The sequence below is a fragment of the Adelges cooleyi genome, unplaced genomic scaffold (assembly GCF_023614345.1).
Source record: "Adelges cooleyi isolate 19-005CV unplaced genomic scaffold, UGA_ACOO_1.1 ACOO_flye_CR_arks_rails_tigmint_CR_PRNA_381, whole genome shotgun sequence".
NCBI lineage: Eukaryota > Metazoa > Arthropoda > Insecta > Hemiptera > Adelgidae > Adelges > Adelges cooleyi.
The window spans coordinates 1,007,826-1,027,649 of NW_026096058.1; the positions used below are offsets into that span (position 1 = coordinate 1,007,826).

At 30.3% G+C, this 19,824-nt stretch overlaps 3 protein-coding genes across 3 annotated transcripts in view; 2 read left to right on the forward strand and 1 right to left on the reverse strand.

Moving 5' to 3' along the window:
* The first annotated feature begins 227 nt into the window (after window positions 1-227).
* LOC126841331 (uncharacterized) lies at window positions 228-7,067 on the forward strand. Its single transcript, XM_050577741.1, has 7 exons — window positions 228-494; window positions 936-1,077; window positions 3,024-3,190; window positions 4,270-4,378; window positions 4,441-4,578; window positions 5,140-5,255; window positions 6,100-7,067. The coding sequence occupies exons 1-7, from the start codon at window positions 303-305 to the stop codon at window positions 6,316-6,318; spliced, it is 1,083 nt and encodes a 360-aa protein (XP_050433698.1). The 5' UTR covers window positions 228-302; the 3' UTR covers window positions 6,319-7,067.
* Window positions 7,068-8,443: 1,376 nt separating this feature from the next.
* LOC126841330 (ralA-binding protein 1) lies at window positions 8,444-13,272 on the reverse strand. Its single transcript, XM_050577740.1, has 10 exons — window positions 13,060-13,272; window positions 12,904-12,982; window positions 11,985-12,205; window positions 11,793-11,909; window positions 11,250-11,394; window positions 11,005-11,170; window positions 10,390-10,936; window positions 9,513-9,663; window positions 8,974-9,049; window positions 8,444-8,899 (listed from the first exon to the last, which is right to left on the reverse strand). Exons 1-10 carry the CDS (start codon window positions 13,139-13,141, stop codon window positions 8,792-8,794), a joined length of 1,692 nt encoding a protein of 563 aa, XP_050433697.1. The 5' UTR covers window positions 13,142-13,272; the 3' UTR covers window positions 8,444-8,791.
* A 163-nt stretch (window positions 13,273-13,435) lies between these two features.
* LOC126841396 (leishmanolysin-like peptidase) overlaps window positions 13,436-19,824 on the forward strand; it is a 65,106-nt gene continuing 58,717 nt past the window's right edge. The window contains exon 1 of the mRNA XM_050577858.1: window positions 13,436-13,815. Coding sequence (XP_050433815.1) covers window positions 13,696-13,815 — 120 coding nt within the window. The 5' untranslated portion in view covers window positions 13,436-13,695. The remainder of the gene's footprint in view (window positions 13,816-19,824) is intronic.

The window sequence follows — 19,824 nt, forward strand, 5'->3', positions numbered from 1 at the left end:
TTTATCATGCACCTTTTCTATACAGTCACTCCCCCCTGCCCTCCGCAGCTAACCAACGATTAAATTATTTTGTTCTTCCGCTGCGTGCGTTATACACAAACACTTACACACACACTAGTATACATTATTATGTAAGTACAATTACATGGGCACTATGTATATATTGACTTTGTGTAGGTTCAGAGCGCGCTTAAGTGAAAAAAACGTTGCAGTACACTTTCGAGGCGTCGGTCGAGTCGGTCGCCTGGCGTTACCAGGCTTATCCCGTCACAGGATTCCTGTGTTTTTGCCAGAGGGCGGGCATGGCCGCCAGCGGCGGCAACAAGAAAGCACAGACCCCGGTCAACGGCAAGCACGTCCGGTCACACAGCTTGAGAAGTTTACCGGAAGTGGCCACGGTGGTGACGGACAAGCCGAAGACGCAAAGCACTTGCGCGAGTAGCGACCCGCAGAACGTACATGGCGCGGTCAAATTCACTTCCACATGGAAACAGGTAAGTCAGCTCCCCCCCCCCTCTCATCTTTGTGGAAGTCTTGACCTCGCGGCCGGACTGAAAAATTTCAACCATGTTTTTTGCTTTAAGCATAGCATACAGTCTGTTTACTGGTTACGGTTTGTTTAGTCGTCGACAAAATTAATTTTTTATCCATTTTTAACAAATAGATTATTGATAATATATTTATAAATTTAAGACTCTAGGGGTGATATACCACACTAATCACTCCCCTGTAAATACGCTACTTCTTGAAATAATGAATTTGTGGGTTAAGCTTTTCTGGCGCTATGTGTTAATTGAGTGATTATTTTTATGTATACTTTGGATTATTTCAAAGGGAACATGTAGATATGTAAAAATAACTACCAATAAGGAATCCTCACTGTTGTGTTAATAAATACAAATTAAAATTTGTTTATGATTTACATTATGCTGAAGGCATGTGATAGAACCAAAGATCGAACAAAGCAACTGTTACGAAGAACAATGTCATGGAAGAATGCTGCAGCTGTTCCTCAAGCTGATGAACAAAAATCAGAGTGCGAGTACACGTCTCCAACGTTGGAAGTACACGTGTTTGGTACGTTTGTTGGCTGTTTATTTTGAAAAAAGTATTTGTCGATATATATTAAATAACTAATTTAAAATATGAACCAAATCTTTTTTTTTTGTGTGTGCTATATTATGTTATTATTACTGGTCATTTGTCTACATTAGTCTGTAGATAACATCCCATCAGAAATGTCTGCTTTACACCAACACTCAGTCTTAACATAACCAATAAGAGCCTTCGACCATTGGTTTGCTCGTTCATTTATCATAGTACTGGCTACAATTTATCTTGGTACTTTAAAACAAGCAAAGTTAATACGCGTTAGCTTACTGCTACATTTATTACTTGGCCAGTCATACAGGTCAGTATGAAAATGTCAATATTGTCAGTTCAATACAACTATCATTCCTATAGAGGTGGATTGACACTTGAAATCGACTCAATAATTTTCAATCATATTTTGTATGTGTCTCAAATTTTCTAGATTTATTCTACATCTAATTTGAACAATTTTGTGGTTATCTAAGTAAATTTAATTATTATCATTACCGTGGCCTGACTGGTAATATGGTCCAAATTGTGATCAATTCTGTTCGAGATTTAAATAAATAAAAATCAAATCGTTCATTATTTCTAACTACAAATTTTGACTTTATTAGATATTACTTTAACACATTGATGGATTTTAACACAAAATAATTAATTATCTACAAGTGATAGATACATGGATGAATGACCAAGTATGATGAAATTACAATAATATTTTATACTTGGTACACACGTCACACAAAAACGTTAAGTACTCATAAAATAATTAAAATATATATGGAATACAATTTTAAATGTATAACTAAGAAGTTGATTTTGCTATTTAAATGTACTTATCATAACTATTTATCTCCATATGTACATCCAAAATCAGGGGCAGATCTAGAAATGAAAAGGGTAGGGGGGCTAGAAATAAAATTCACTTCAAACACATATATAAGTAATAATTATAGAGTAAAAGTTTACCTATATAGGAAAAAAAAATTATTCTAATATATTATATTATAAAAAAATTAACAAAAAAATACACTTTTTATGCATACAATTTAAGCATGTATAAGAGAGGGGCTTCAGTCCCCATACCCCTTCCTCTTGTATTTGCCCCTGTCCGAAATCGTATACATTTTCAGAGCATCCAATCATATCAAGTGGCCTAGGATAAACTTATTTTTTATTTTTTTATTTTTTAATAGCCTTTATTATAAATTTAACAGCTCAATAATTACACAGATTAAAGATAGTATATACAAACTAAAATAATAATGGAAAAAAAATATGTATACAAAAATTACACATTGTTAAAATAGCTTTACTTACAATTAGATATGAAACCCAGCATCAAGGATGAATTTGAGTATAGATTGGATGATAGGAACAGAGCGAGAGTTAAGAATGTTATAGGAGTTAGGGTCATTAATACCCAAAGAGGATAGGAGGTTAAAAAGGATATCTCTATGGGGAGAGAGAGTGGGACGATGAAAAAGGAAATGAGAAAAATCACAAATGGCTGGTAAATCATGCAAGGTACAATGAGGAGAGGAGTCAAAGAGATGAGAAAAGAGAAAGCGGGAAGAAGGTTGTGTCCAAATGTTAAACGGGAAAAGGAAGAAATTTCTTTACGTGTGAGATTGAGGCCATGAAACCAAGGCCTGCGAGGGATGATAGGGCAGATTGAGCGATGCCAAGTGGAAAAGTTAGGAGGTAGGGAGGACCATTTGTGCTGCCAAGCTTGAAATATAGTTTTATTTGAACCTGGAAGGAAGTCAGAAAGAGGAGTGGTTAGGCCTTGAGAACTTATTTTAAATAGACAACAATCGTAATTCTTAACATTTACAAAATGAATACTTACTTACTTACGTTTATATACCTACTCACATAATGTTAAGTACATGATTATGTAAAACACCCATAACTATTGGTTACAGCTACTTGGGTCAAGCGTTGTGCGGACAGGGGTCAATCGAAAACGGTGGATCCCGTATTTGAATTGTCTCCTATACAGGAGGATAAGTTATTGCATTTTTTCAAGTATTATTTAGATGGAGATTGTGACGGGTTCGTATTCGAACACGATTTTCACCAGTTCGTCGAGGTATAAAATAAAATATATTCACTAGAAATTTAAAAAAAACCAAATATGTTTTCTTCGTTATTGCATATTTCATTTTATTCTCACGCTACAGTATTACAGCTGTACACCTACATTACGTTCAGCTATAGTTTGTACACAGTATCTACATTGTTTTATATTTATACACACTTATAGCTGTTATTGCATCACGTCTAATGTTTTTTTATAATCTCTAAATCTTTGCTTTTTCTATATCACCTCTATTGTTGAAATAAAACATGCATTTAGAGACTAGATGTTAAATAAAATAATGGAGCAAGTTCAACAATTGTGGAACGGAAATTAAGCTAAACAATTTCAATACCATTAAAAAAAAATCGATTAAATATCATTTGTTAGATAACCAAAATAATTAACCTAACCTTTCTACACTATAAATAAGATTTATTACACTAAAGAAGGTTAGGTGGGCCGGTTGTAAATAAATATGTCGAATTAATTTATAGAAGTAAACAAAAATTGTTGATTTTTTCTTTTTTTAAAAACAACGTCGTTACACAATTTTATTAACAAAATATGAATTTAAAACAGTTAAACTAAAATTCCAGGTTGTTGACGATTTTAAGTTTAAAAAAATTGTCTTTCTATAATATGCTCTATTCCTTGGTGTCACCTCAGTTAGTCGTACTAGTTGAAAGTTATTATTATTTTAAGGCACTATTACAATTTACGAAGTATTTAGTTTATTTTAAAACGTGGATTAAACATCAGAGGCGCAACTAGAACTTCAGAACCCTAAATTTTAATAATCTTGAAAAACGTGGAGACTTTCAATATCTAGCTTTGCTCTATAAGTAGATGCCTAGTTAAGATCAAGCTAATTATTTATAATTTATACTTAGGTTACCTAAAAGTTCTATACTATATTAGTTAACCCAGGCGTACTGTTCCTCGGAGGCTCCCATGTCTAACTTGCCCAAATTATTAGCTAGTTGCGCTACTGTTAGTTAGGTGATGTCACAGTATAATAGTAGTGAATAATATAAAAATTACTATTACTATTGAATGGGCTAATGTTATAATAACTATTGATTGTGTAGAAGCTGAGGCGGTTTGCAGATTGGTCGCCAAGCAGCGATGAATACATAATTTTAAAACAAGTTTTGGAAGAGTTGGTTCGAGTATTTTTTCCCTGCGAAGAGGGCCAAAGTCAGTTTGTATGGCCGCACTTTATCCATAAGACATTTATACTGGAATTTTGTTTAGCGCAGACGTCGCTTTCGTCAGTCTGTCGACGGAGGACTGGTTGAAAACGTGGCAAAGTACCTTGAACCGTTGTACAGGAACATCAACACTACCTCTGTGGCTCAAGTATTTGCAAAACATACTGTTCAAATCGTTAGATTCCGGTGAGTTGTTGCACCCTGTTGAATAATTGAAGCAAATAGTAACAATCTAGTGGTATGGCCGTCGATCTGGGTCATGTGAGCCCGAGGGTCCCGTGCAATTACAACACGCTGTCTAAAGTTAACCTTTTGCCCCATTCAAAATGTATGACGCGGTAATGTGCTTTTAAATGTTTCACTATATGCGTTTGAGCTTCGTGTTAATCCTTTTGCATAATCCATGCACGGAATTCATAAACTTTCCATCCTCTGAATACCATATTTATGAGAACATATTTAAAATTAAAAAAAAAATTGTGGTTGAATTTTTAAATTTGGTAAGTTCCGTTATGGGTAATGGTAATAATAAAATAAATTATTTTTGTGGGGGTTTCTCTTTCAAAAAAACGATATTACTACTCAGTCAAGTGGTTCCTAGCAGTAGTAATATGCCTATACTCCCCAAGATATTTTGCAATGTTGTATTTAACAGTGTAAAGTCTGGGTGTTAACTGCAATTAAAAATGACATAATATCACCTATCGAGCAGACTTAACGAATGATTTTGTTTCTATATTCACATAGGTAATGGTATAATCGAAAAAGATAATTTACGAAGGTTTTTTTGTACATTTTTGGAGTCGAACTGCGAAGAAGCCAAGGAAACCGTTATCGACACTCTATACAAATCACTAACTTCAGTGAGTTGCATTTAATATTAATTATTGTACTAACTGATGAATTTCTAATATAGTATAATATTCTATTAATATTATAATCTATTTCTATGAGACTATAAACCCAGTAAATCTAAATTAACCTTTACCATATTGTCTGTTATTTTGCGTATGTACTCTCTTTGCACGTGGTTTATCCTTTTGTGGAACGAATAAAGTTTTATTTAACCAAATTTGTATACACATAGACCAAAATAAAGGTGAAAGAATCAACATTTATTTGCCGGACAATTCGTGGACACAATTACAATTTTTTAGTATTTTTTTATTCCTTTCAAATTTGTTATCTACTATAACTTATGACGTAGCCGACCGACAGTAATCAATTATTACTAATCATATTGTTTTGACGAAAAAAAATTGTAATAAAATCCACAATTCTAATTATCGCATATTATTTCAACGCCTCATAATCGTTTTGCACTTATTTATCACATCATGTGTTGGGTCACAACTCGCATGGTTACATTACATTTAAATTACATAGATGCAATAATGAAAAATACTTTTTACAATAGGTATTATAAGTTAATAGATCACTAACACAGAATATACACCATACGAGGCAATAAAGCGTAAACAGAATACAGGTTAGGTTTGAAATTTCAGTTGTGTAGACGAATTGAATAACTTTTTGGATATCTTAAATGCGGCTAGGTGTGCTAATCCATTGCCAGAAATATTCATGTCCAGATTTACACTTATTATGTTTTGGCTCTCGAGTACAACCTTTTTTCCCGGCGAGAACATGTTTATGTGTGTTATTTTCTTATCAACGTTGTATACATTTTTTTATGGACTTTTACAGAATGGCGATTTCCCTTTAGACCATGATTGCTGGGGACTGTGTTTTGCCAACTGGTTGCTGGGAACCAAACCTAATGGATCGGGGCAATGGCTTTTTGGCAAATGTGGACCAACGGCCGAATTCTTTCCCATCGATTATTCCGCCATGAACTCCACCGTCGAAACAAGAGACACTTATTCGCCGAAGAGAAGAAGTGACAGACATTCAATTATTGTCTAAAGAAAACACCGCGTGTAATGAATTATAATCAATACTTACTCATATTTTATTGCTGCGGTGTTGTTGCCATGCGGACCATGACACTAAACACGACTACTATATTTATAATTTACGTTTTTTTTGTAATTCAAGAAAAAAATGTATGAACGTGTGTAAAAAAAAAAAAAAAATAATATAATTGTATTATATTATATTTTGTGATCGATCTCATTTTCAATGTGTGTTGTTCAAAACATACGTTGTTATTTATTATTATTACAACGTGCACCAGCATAATGATGTTATGCATAATACAATATAAACGTTGAAATAACATAGATTATAATATAATATACCTGCAAATTATTATTTTTTTTAATACCTATTTGATAAAAAAAAAAAACCATAAATTGAGTAGGTTATATCAGTGTCTATCGATCTGTTAAGGCTTTGGGTGAAGAGTTGAATTTTTAATATATATTATTTTTTCATTAATTTTTTTTTTGCCGTGAGGTCCGACACTATTTCCACAGATTAGCCATTGGAGTGAGTTAATACGTTTTTAATGAAAGTTTAAAAGCACCGGTAACATTTTTTGAGAGTGCTAGTATTATATAATTTATAAAATGAAAATGAATGACTTAAATAAACTAGAAAAGTTTTTTTTTTCGGTGGCTTCTTCTTCCACGTCAAACAGCTTATTGTTGTCAATGTACTATAATAAGTTTACACTATTGTTATATTTATGTGTTAAGAGTCCCAAAAATGTATTTAGGCAATATTTGATAATAAATAAAATATAAATATATTTTAACCAGTTACGAATATGTCTACTTATTTTTAGGTTAATTTAAATAAGCTAACCTAACTTTTAGGGTAGAATTTTAGTGGTAAAAACGCCTAAGGTAGATCTGGACTAATTTAAATCAACTTTAAATAATAATACAATTTTTTTGAAAAAATTTGAACAATTAAAAATATACTTAAACAACAAATTTTCAATTTCCTCTTAATAACATTTTGGATAAAAATATATTTAATTAAAATATTATTTATAATTACAAATGATCAATTATTCCAAATAATTTGAAATGAATGAGGAATTAAAAAAAAAAATTTGATACGTTAATTAGAAATGCATTTTAAATAGCTCATTATTTTCAAATAATTAATTTTGTTTCTTATCTAAATAAAATGCCCAGGTTCGCTTTAAAGGAATTAAGACGACATAGGGAATGATCGGATTTTGATAAATGTTTTTCAAAAGATATATTTATTGTTTAAGTTTAATTAATAAAATACAATTTGTAAAAAATTACAAATTAATATTAATATTATTAAGGGTTTCTCGTTTAGGTCTGTAACTATTAAATAAGAAACGAAGCCAAAATTTTGTTTTTGTGTCTATTATTTACAGATGAATAAGAAATATTAACAAAAATAATAACTTGCTTATTATAGGAATAATTTTCGGATGTCTTCAGTTATTAGCCGACGTTTTGGACTCGTTGCAAAGTCTATTTTCAGAGCAATAGTCATTGTTGGGCTGTCGTGACTATACAGTATAGACTATAGTCACTTTGCAATGAGTCTACAAAATAAATCATGGATACTTCCGAAAACTATCTACGTTATATTTCAATCATTGACTTTAACACATTTATAATTTATTTATTTCACAAATTTTTGGTCAGATTATTTCTACGGATAATAACTTTTAGTAATTTGTATACATTACACACATTTGTTAGTTATAAATAGTTCAGTTTTCATATAAACAACAAGTATCTATACATTCTCAATTAATAATAATAATAGAAATTATAATAATAATAATGATAAAATAGTTAATCTTAAGATATGTAAATTAGAATAAACAAAAATATTTGTCTTATCACAATAATTTTGAATTCTCACATAAGTTTCATTGATTGGTATGAGCATAGATTAAATAGTACATTTAATCTATGGTATGAGAAAAATAATAAATTAACATGTAAATTTAGTAAACAAATAAATATGTAACTAAACTAATTTTATGATATAAGCTATAATTCACAAATGCTAAACTGAAGATCGTAACAATAAATAATGCAATGATGATGTTTTAAATAAATAGGTTGTTATAATAATGTTACTATGCTACTTATACTTAAATATATAAATAAAAGTTAATTCAATCAAATTATTTAGTTTAAGGTTATAAACACCATTATGGGAACATACACAATTCCGTAATCAATATTGATGGTATTTATAATTATTGGATAAACGCTTTTTATAAAAGAAAAATACTTTTACAAACATAATATTCTACGTTAATTACAGTAAAAAACAAGAATATTCCTTGGATTGCAACCATCTAAATATCCTTTCATATCACTAAAAGCCATATAGTAGTTGTACTTAAGTAGCTACTATGCACTTATAGTCTTTGCTTTTGTTGCTAACATGAATAAAAGTACAAATTTTGATTGAAATTCAACTATGCACATTATGTGGCTGCCATCTGATTTCGTTGAGCTAGTTTTATTTGTATTTTTAAACCCAATATAGCTTCTCGTTCTTCTACTATGCTTTTTAGTAAATTCAATTTCTGTAACTAAAAAAACAATTATTGATTAATATGCACATAGAATATATAATTATCAATTTGTATCAAAACCCAAGTCTTACTTCTAACTTTTTATACTCGTTCAACAAGTTTTGGTTTGACACTGTCGCTTCGTTTAAAGGTTGCATGAAGTAGTCCCTATTAAAATAGAAGAGTTAATAATTTAATATACCAATGAATTACAGGTAAATGTAGGAGGGCTCGGTAAAAAAATATGTACAGTCTTAGAAATAATTAGAATAATTAAAACAATTTTTTTGTATAATTGTATAAAATTTTCAATGTGGCTAACAATTATTAGGAATTTAAGCCCAATAGTTGTCCGTCTGCCTTAGAAGCATCAACGTGTCTTTATTAAGATGTTGATAGTAAGTCATAATTTTGTTTAATTTTTATATTTATGATCAGCATTATGTTAGGCAGACAACGTTAAAATATAAAACATACCAAAATTCAATAATAAAAAAATTAATAATATAATACGGAAATTGTTTATAACAATGTAAAAAATCAATAAGTCTTGTGACATTTTTATGTTGTATATTTTTTTTTTACTAAGAAGTTTTTTGTGTATCTATTCTAAAAACCCATTAATACTAACCTAACATTGACAAACTTTCCAGCAGACATTAACTTCTCACTGAGTTTACTGATTTCGCATTTCTCTTGAATTATACTATCCTTTAGGTTCGCAATGAGAGACATTAGTTCTTCAGATTCATATAGTAGAATTAATTCATCACCATCACTATCTAAAAAAATAAAAAAAATAGTTTATACATTTTTTTTTTCAATCGCACGGTAGAACTGTTTAAATTAATTTTGTTATGCATGCATGTACTCAAAACAGGAATTGTGTACTCTATCCTAGGATAAATTATGAGTACATGTATGATATTTAAAATAGGGGAACATTAGACCCAAAAAACTATGGAGGAATTTCCTTAATGGATACATGTTATAAGCTATTGTTGGTGTTCCTTTTGGAATGAATAACAACGTACGAAGAGGAAATCGTAGGAAGATATCAATGTGGCTTTATAAAGAGAAAATCCACCGTCGACCACATATTTACCTTAAGACAAACAATCATGAGATATTATGAGCTCGATAAGGAACTGCACATGGTATTTGTTGACTATAAACAAGCTTATGACAGCGTGAATTATGGAAAGTTACGACACATTTTGGAATCCCACAAACATATGTAAAATTAGTAGAAATGTGTAATGACAAGAGATGTACTAAAGAATGTTCTAATAGGAAAAATAAATAATAAATGACCACTTGGTAGACTAAGAATAAGATGGAAAGACACTGTAGAAAAAGGATATGAGATGGACAGATTTGAAACGCGACAGACTGGACTTTGGACAGAGAAAAATGGAGAGGCTTACTAGTGGCAGCGCAGGTCCTTAATGGACCGTTAAGCTGTTAAGAAGAAGAAGTAGATATATATCCTATGAACATATGATTACCCGAACTTATGGTTTGTATTTCTTCATCGACTAGCGACTCATCGTTGTTAGACGTGTTCATTGTATCGCTAGCAATAGAAGTAATTTCGGCTTGACCTGATGTACTTATATCAGAACATTGCCTATCCAACGCCGTTTGAGTACCCACTTCTTCGTACTTTCCGATTTCTGTCGATAGTTGTTCTTTCTTCTTAGCTTTATTAATGTCTTTTTCTAAAACTTTCAGCTTTCTTTTCAACTGTGTAATGATTCTCTGAACATCCCACAATTCCTCCTCTTTGGTTTTGCACACAAAACCGGCATTCATTTCTCGATGAATGTATCCGAGCAATGATTCTTGTTTTTTCAATTCAACTGATATTTCGTGTTTGCTAGACGGTAGGTACGGACTAGCACATCTCAACGGTGGTACGTACTTGCCCAACACTGCGTCAGGAAAAAGTTCGTTTTTTTTAGTAACAAAAAACGTAAATAAAGTTTGAGACATTTGAAGCACCGGACAAAGAACGCTGCCGAAATTTATAGTGTTCATCTTAGTATACTTTTCCTGAAAATTAAAAATATAGTATTGTTGTGGAAAAGACTATGTTTTATTATTACAGAACGAGCACTTACGTTCTCAACAATATTAGTGAAATGAACTATTAACCATATAAGAGTGTGTTTATTACACAGGGGAAGTTCATCAATCAATAATTTAGTAGTTTCTACATTTTTAGTTTCAGCGGAATCTTCGAATTTTGATAAAAGACTTGACGTTAGGATTGGATCAGGTAATTCTCTAAATATGAAATGCATTTTTTAAGTAAATTGTTTTATTTATTTTATAAATTATAGAAATCAACAAAAGAAATATTCACCTTAAATACTGTTTAAGTAAACTAGTCACTACAGCTAGATCGTATTCTGACAAATTAACAGGTTGACGTTTATTGTATTGAACTTTTAAATTTTGAACTTTAGACTTAACTCCCGGTACTTTATACACACCATCAGTACACAAACCTAGTACATACAGATTCCATATTAATAATTTGAATAAAAAAAAAATTTATTTATATACTTTAGGGTGGTCCTTAAATGTGACATGACGTTGGATGGCTATCATTTGGCTCCAAATATTGAAAAAATACTTCTCTAATTTTGTTCAGATTTTTATTTCATTCCCTTAGTCTCCCTGCACAACAAATGAATACTATCACTCTGCAACAGTCAGCGCTGTATACACTATACATATATTTGACGTGTAAACTGGGAATGAAATAAAAATCTGAAAAAATTAGAGAAATTGTTTTTTGACAATTGCAGCTGGTTGATAGCTATCCAATCAGGAATTAAAAAAAAAAACAATTTAAGAACCACCCTAATACACATGTATACTTGTTTTTTTTTTTATATATTACCATTTATTTGTACATAGTCAATGCAATTCCGCAGAATCAATGGCAAGTGAATATCATCATGGCATGGATTTCGCTCAAATGATATTTCTAATGGAACTCCAAAAATCGGTTGATTCTCTACAAATAAATATTAAAATGAAAATTGTATGTTTATGCTTTGTACATTTTTATTTACTACATATTTCAAATCACCGTATAAGGTTCCGATATCGATAATATCTTTTCCATCGACATTTTTCTGTTTCTTTTTGTCTTTTATTTTTACTTTAGATTTATCTTTCTTTTTTCCTTTTACTTCATCTTTTTTCTTTTCTTTCTGTACATCCTTTGAGTCTCTGTCTTTAAGTTTTTCATGTTTCTCTTTTTTTGATGGAAATTTAAATGGTTTAATTTTTTTAATTTTTGACGGGCTTCTAAACAAAATAATATATAAAACTTTCTTAGTGAGGCATACAATATAAATATCTTTGTTTATCAATAATTATGTTAGCCGATCTCCATTGAGTGGCACACTGTCAATTAAATCGGCCTAAGAAAATATGGTAAGTCCAGCCCATAGTTTATCATTACTAAATGAGAAATTTAAAAATAAATCATTTGTTTTTTTGGAAATTTCAATAAGTGCCACTAAATTATTTTTCCAATAATATAAAGTTTTAAAAGATAGACATTAAAACACTATAACAAGGAAAAAAAGATATTGATTTTTCACGCAGTATTTGAATCTAGTCTTGGATATTTCATCTATCAGTCTAATTTTTTTTTTTTTTGTAAGCTTGTGAAAATCTCAGTAAATAGAGCATTGTTAAGTGATTTTTTTCCAAATTTGTATCAAAATTAAACACTATAGTTTTTTTATAATTAATGGTAGTTGGTTAGAGCTTCATAATCAACATATCGTTTCGTAAAAGAAATATAGCAAAAACAAAAGTGTGCAAGTATAGTAAATTTATACCATATGTTTAGTACCGATTCACAATACAGCTTCAGGCCGCTGACAGGCAATAAAACTAAATCAGCCCTAGGTCCAACAATCGGTCGACACACCGGGAAGATGCTTTCTGATCTCCTTGGGCGCTCCTTTAACTGTTACAATCAAGGAAAGACTTACTTGGCGTCGGGTTCTTCCTCCGGCGAACTCTCTCCTTCCAACGCTGCGTAGCCGCGGTCCTTCTTATCTTTGCGTTTGCCTGCAAACCACAGAATGATAAGTTGTTAGCTTAATACGACATAATGGCCGCGTCTCGTAATCAAAATCTCGACTTACCGTCGCTGTCCTTGAGACCAATGTCAGAAGACGCGTACAGACCGGGGAAATCTTTTTCCACGTCGGGACTGTCAAAGTCCATAGCCTTCCTCTCAAAAGGATTGGCGTTCGAAAACGTTTAGAAACTTGTTTATTTCGATGAAAATATGTTATCAGCAACAAAATCAACTATTAAATCATCAACAATAATGATCACGGTCTCCTAGACGGGTGATAACAATAATTTATATTATCAATGTTGGACCGCGCGGCCACCGGCTCTAGGTTCCGCACGTGACACCGTGGTGGAGTGGGAGAATTTCGTCCCGCACTTCACTCCCTACCAAGCGGCGCGGCGTACACAACAAGGTCCGGCGTCCATCTGGTATCGATGGCACGCACACGACGCACAGCACAGGTTCAGTGTCTTATCAGGTGTCTCCGGTGTGAGCTGTATCGCCCGTTCACATCCGCCATCCGGTGTGCCGTGTCGACGTGCAATCGTTATATTTTCATTTAAGTATAATAATAATAGTAGTATAATAGATATTTCCCAAGTACTTGCACGTCTTGTAAGGTTTTTTGATTTTATTTTGAAAAATAAATGAGTGTGGCCCGTCGTAGATAACAATTGTGTCGAACGTTACAATTATCAACATGCCGGTCAAAGTAAAATGGAAAACCGTATGCGCGGCTCTTTTGGTGTTGGCCGTCGAACTGACCGCAGGCATTTTCGTCCAAAGGCATTGCAATCACTTGCACCCCAGACCCGACGAGGTGAGTCATCATACATTGTTGTATTATATGAGTAACGCATATCATATCGCTATTGGACTGACCAATTGTGAATCATCGGTGCACCGGTGTAAGTTTCGAATAGGTCTCAAGTCCTTTGGATATTGCCTTTGGATGTGACATTTAGTGGGTTAGGTGTAATCGAAAATCGTATCGACTTCATTATGAAATGACACAGATTAATCTCAAGTATATTATGATATTATAAACGCTTGGTAAATAGGTATGACTCGAGTATAATTAATTCCTAAGTAATGAAAAAAAACCCGTCTATTGTGTCTTGTAAGAACCGAAAAACTACAATTTTTACTATTGATGTATCGCAAGTTAATCCTAAACTAAAGAAATGTTCAACTATATATTTTGAGCAAAAAAAGTAAAAACAAATCTTTCTGAACAAAAGAAAGTGTAAGTGTTAGGATCGCTATTATTTTGGTATACATATATTTTGGGTACTGGAACAGGGTTGTTGATCCCTATTAACGTGACTATGACCCAAAAGTGGTTTTTTTTAAATTTAAATAACAAGTAAATATTTGAAAATAAAGTTTTTTAAAATACATTTTTATTTAGCGCATCATTTTCTTAAAAAATTATTTAATATTTAAGTTTTTATTTAATAGAAAATCGATTTAGTTAAAATTGAAAAATAATAAGAAATTACTTTTTATTTGTTTTTTTAATTGGTCTAAATTTAAGTTTCAAACTATTATTTGCAGTACTGTTTGAATACAAATTAAATTTGTAATTCTTATTTGTTTTTTATTTTAATTTAAAATAATTATTTGTATTTAAATAATGCCCAGGTCGGTTGTGGCCCAAGTACTTAACTTTAGGAGTTTCGAGTGGGATACTGAAAATCAGGATTTTCATAAAATTATGTATTCCACTATATGTATCGTACTGAAATTTGTCGATTTTTTTCGAAAACAATTTGTTTAGGACCAATCTAAAAAACAAATCATAAAAATTAAAAAAAATTCGAATTTTTTGTTTTTAGTATTGTTTATTAATAAAAACAAGTTAATAAATATTTCATATTTATTAACTATTAATATAATTGTATGTTTATCTAATATGTATGTAATAAATCTCTAAATGTTGTAATTTAAAAGTTTACATAAAGCACAAAAAAAGTTGTAGTTTTTGTAACGTTTTCACGATTTTTTTATAGGTAGTACTAATTCTACATTTTGCTATCTGGAAAAATAATCGAAATTTTAAACTCTAACTGATTTTAATGAACAAGAGCAAGAGAGTAGGTAATGCGTTTGTTTTAATTAGGTACACAAAAAAAAATGTATATAAATATTACTTATTTGCTTCTGGCTAGGCCGATAATATGAGTTTCTAGAGAAATTTTTACTCTAGCTACTTGGTCATATAATACTTAGTAATAGTTTTGAACTACTCAAAATTGGTATGTCTATCTCTCAAATCACTCTCACTGTGTAATGTTATACCTATCGTTGTATCGTCCACTATTAAAAAAGAGTTTTATTTATTAACGATTGAAATTTGCATAATCGCTTCAAGCTAAAATACTCTTTTTAACAATCGATTATCGCTTCCTTGACTCACTTAACGGTTTTCGATAAATCATGATTTGTTTTTTTTAACATACCATGTTGTGTGTTTATTTGACCCAGCGACACCGACGATAAGTAATTAATTTTTGGATTATTTTATACAAATTGTTTTGTAATAATACCTATCTAAATTGTTCGTCGTCTTATAACAGTCGACTAAAACAATAAACTATTTTGTTTTTGTTACCTCATTTTTTTTTCGTGTAACGAAGATTAAAGTTCATCATCAACACATGATGTTCAAATATTATATTTTAATTTATTTCATGCACGTTTATTCGTTATTTGTCATGTTAATCGTTAAAATATATGATAACACATATTTAATACCTTGTAATAACAAAGGTATAATTTAGTGATTGAAATCTTAAAAAAAATCGTAAAATTTCTGAACAATAGTAGACAAAAATTGTAAATTCTATGTCAAAATATTGATGGTTTATTCCAAAATTCAACAACTTAAAATTAGGCTGATTGAAATCATTATTCTAAAATAAATTTAACCTGCGTCAACTGGGAATAAACACTATTTACAAACCACCAAACTTGTACGGAATAAAATGTCTAGTTGATAAAAATATATCGAGTTTTTTAGTTTTTAGTAGGTATAAATTATTTTATATTATGTTGTAATGCTATTTTAAAAACGTTTTACTTATTAAATTTTTAAAGTGGTGTTAACCTTTTATCGGCTTGATAAAATATATGTAACTGTGTAATTACATTAGTAATTACGAATTGCACTTTATTATTTGTAATTATATGTTATACTACTACTACTACTACTAATAATAATATATAATAATAATATAATAATAATATCATAAGTATTATACTGTAAGTTATTTTATGGCTATTATGTATTATTAATTTTGATGCTAGTAGTGTAAATGTCTTACGAAGTCGTGTAGAATTATTTTATTTGTTATCTCAAAATGTTTACCAATCTCTTAAAAAAAAATTATTTTACACTTATTTATTTTTTTGGAAATTTTTTATAAATTTATGTGTTTTCTAGTATTATTTACATGCAATTCATTATGTTGGCTCTCATTAGTTAGATGCACCGGTATCTCGTCGAAAACCGAAGAGCTAAGACATTCGAAGTCGAAACGTATAGACCCAAGTCTTTTTATTTAATACAAAATGTTTCAATTGAATTTTGTAAACGTTTGTTCGTACGAGGTAGTAGATAATTTTTTTTTTTTTAAGTTCGTATTTTACACATATTACATTGATAAGTCTTTATTTTAAACCCTTTCATAAACTAAGAGAACTATTTTGTAATAAAATCTCCTCAACAATTGTTGTTCAAATAATATGTGCAATCTGTGACTTCGATGGTTTGTTTGAGGACAGTTAATGTCCGGAAGTTGTTATTTATTGAAGGTTTTTTGTTTGTTGAAATAATTCATCATTGTTATTCACGATAACAGATTTTAAATTATTCGAGTCTGTTATGTTTTTATTTTTTAACCACCAACGAATTCCAGCAGATAGTGTAATAACGTATGGCTGTGCAATTAATAGATTTTCATACCAAGGTTAACAGGATAATCATTGTGTAATTATCGAATATCGTTACCAAACCGAAACCGAAATCGGGGTCAATTTGCATCGTTTATCTTTTCCATCGGATGTGCGACGGTCAAGAGTTGGGTCAGGCTGTTTCCATACTAGTCAGACTCGTTTCCGCGAAAATAAAAAATATCTTAATATATAAGTATAAATTATTGCTCAAACTGCAGTCTCTGCGGTGCGCGTGAAACGAATGTGTTTCGAATATTTCAGTAAAAAACCGACTCATCGCCTCCGTCGTTGCAGCACACTTTCTACCGGAATTTCGGGTTTCCATATTAAAATAAGTAGGCGATTCTTGGTCGTTTACAATAATAACAATATAATTAATAATTGTCACAAGGACCGGAATAGGTACCTAATCATAATCGATATTGGAAAAAAGCTACAGGATGGAAGAAATCGCTCGTTTATCTTGACGCCCGTTGAATCTAATAACCGTTAGAGCTTAAAAATAATTTTTAGTCGAGACCAAAAAGTAATTTGAAAATGTTGCTTTACCTACATTTTTTTGTTAAAATATGTTTTATGACGTTTAATCTCGCCACGAGTCTTGTCCCATCCGTCGTAATTATTTTATTCTTAATAATAATACATATCATAAATAATAAAAGAAAACGATTCATAAATATGTCGCTTTACACAGAAAAAAAAACAGTCTAAGGAATAATAGGCGTTTTAATAGAAAAAAACGGTTCTCTCGAAGCGTAAAATGTCTCGACAGTTGTTATTCAATTTACTGCTTGAACATGATATATGATTATTACCATTTTACGAGGATAATATCAGATAACATCCAGTGTTGTGTGTCGGAATCATACTTTAGGAAATCTGCTCTGTCGAAAAAACTTGTTGTTTGATGCTTTGATGTACCTAACGTCATAATAGCAATACTTTTGTTGTGTAGCCACTAGTCACTCGTCATGTATTTATGATACCGTAACTAATTAAAGGTGGTTAGAGTTAAATGGAAGCGGCTAAAGTAAAAAATAAAAATTGGAAATACTAGAAAAACCCGTTGATTTGTAAATACGTAGGTGGCCCGCCTATTGTGTTCAGTTTTTTGGAGTGATTGAATGTTTCGTCTTCAATCTCCATCTGTCAATCTACAGGACTAAGTCGTATGAGATACGGCTGTTTTTCTTGCAATTGTTAACATTTTTTTCCAATTTTGACATTCCTTTAAATGTATCCATTTTATTATTAGCGATTTTTTTTTTACAAGAAAAAATACTTCTCTTTATATTGTTCGAAAACGAATAGGTAGGTACGTATCAATAGACCAATATATTGTAGTAAATCATAATAGTAAAAATAGCTATACGATAATATTGATTGATTTTTATTTTTCTATTTTAAAATTAACACATTCAAATTCCGTGGAATTAAAGTTTTAACTAGCCAAATTCTTACAATACTTTTTGGATACATATTCAAATTTAAAAAAAATTGTTGAACATTTCAAACTCAAGTTTAAATTAAAAGAAAATAACTTAATTAATTTCTACAAATTGTAATCATTTTAATTATTTATTTTTTCAGCGTTGCACTTTGTGGACTTACAATATTTTTAATTAAATTTGATTACAATTTTTATTTAAAAGAAAAGGAGAGTAAAAATGTTCAAACTGTCTACCTTGAAGAAATTTTAAAATAATTTTTTTTTTAATGTCTACATACAAATTAAAGATTAAAAAGCCGATTTTTAATTTATGTTTGAAACACAAGCATCTGTAATTTTTTTTATCATGTATCTAATTCATTTTCTGAAACTATAAAAAATCAGATTTTAGTCGACCACCATTAAAAAACATTATAAGCTTTGAAATTCCTTTCAATATATGCTTCAAATAATGTTTACTACAAAAGTATTTTTGTTTTTATAAATTTCTCGATAACTTAGGCACGGATTTGAATAAATAGGTTTTTTCCATTAACTTATGCGGAGTGATGAGTGAGACGAAATTTCTATTTAAAATGTGTAAATTAATTATCTGTTGCAAAAAATGTACAGCTTAGTTGTGTATTTTTTTTTACTATTTCCGCTAGTTAGTTCATTTTTAGATAATGTCGTGAATTATTTTACATGTTATAATTGAATTTTTAGTGACGTCAAATTATTTTTCTATCTTAAGTAATAATTCTATTTTTACTCATTGTAAATTGTTTTGAAAAACAATTTTTTGTCTAACAATATCTTTTTTAGAATTATTGTTATAGTCTATTTCATTAGTTATGATATTACTATTATACAAAATTGTAAGTCATAAACAGATTTTTAAATATTTTTAGTGTATTTTAATTCGTGCCTCAATACACGTAGGTAAATTAGCTGTCTCATTTAAAATGTATGTAAAATATAACATACCTTTTGGCCCTCAATAAATAACCCTTTCCAATACATTTAACATAGCTAAAATTCTCTGAGGTAAATTTAGTAAATCGATTTGGACGTACAGGAATACTAGTAAATACATTATAAGTAAATAATATTAGAAATGACCTCCAGAAATACGAGTTTTAATGTCACATGAGAGTTGATTTCACGTATTTAGAAAATCAAACATCTTTACAATCGTTTGGTAGATACGTGTATAATTATTATCCTATGAAGCAACTCATTCGAATCTTTAAGATCATGAGAGATGCGTTGAAAATTACTCAATCGAAAATTTGATCACGAATAAATCGTGTACGGTGTACATTTTCTTATGTACAAACTTGTTATAACGTTTTTTATTAGTATAAAAAGTCAATCATAAAACGCGAACTTGTTTTTTAAATTTAAATACCCAATAGTTATATCCTAAAGGATACTTTGTGT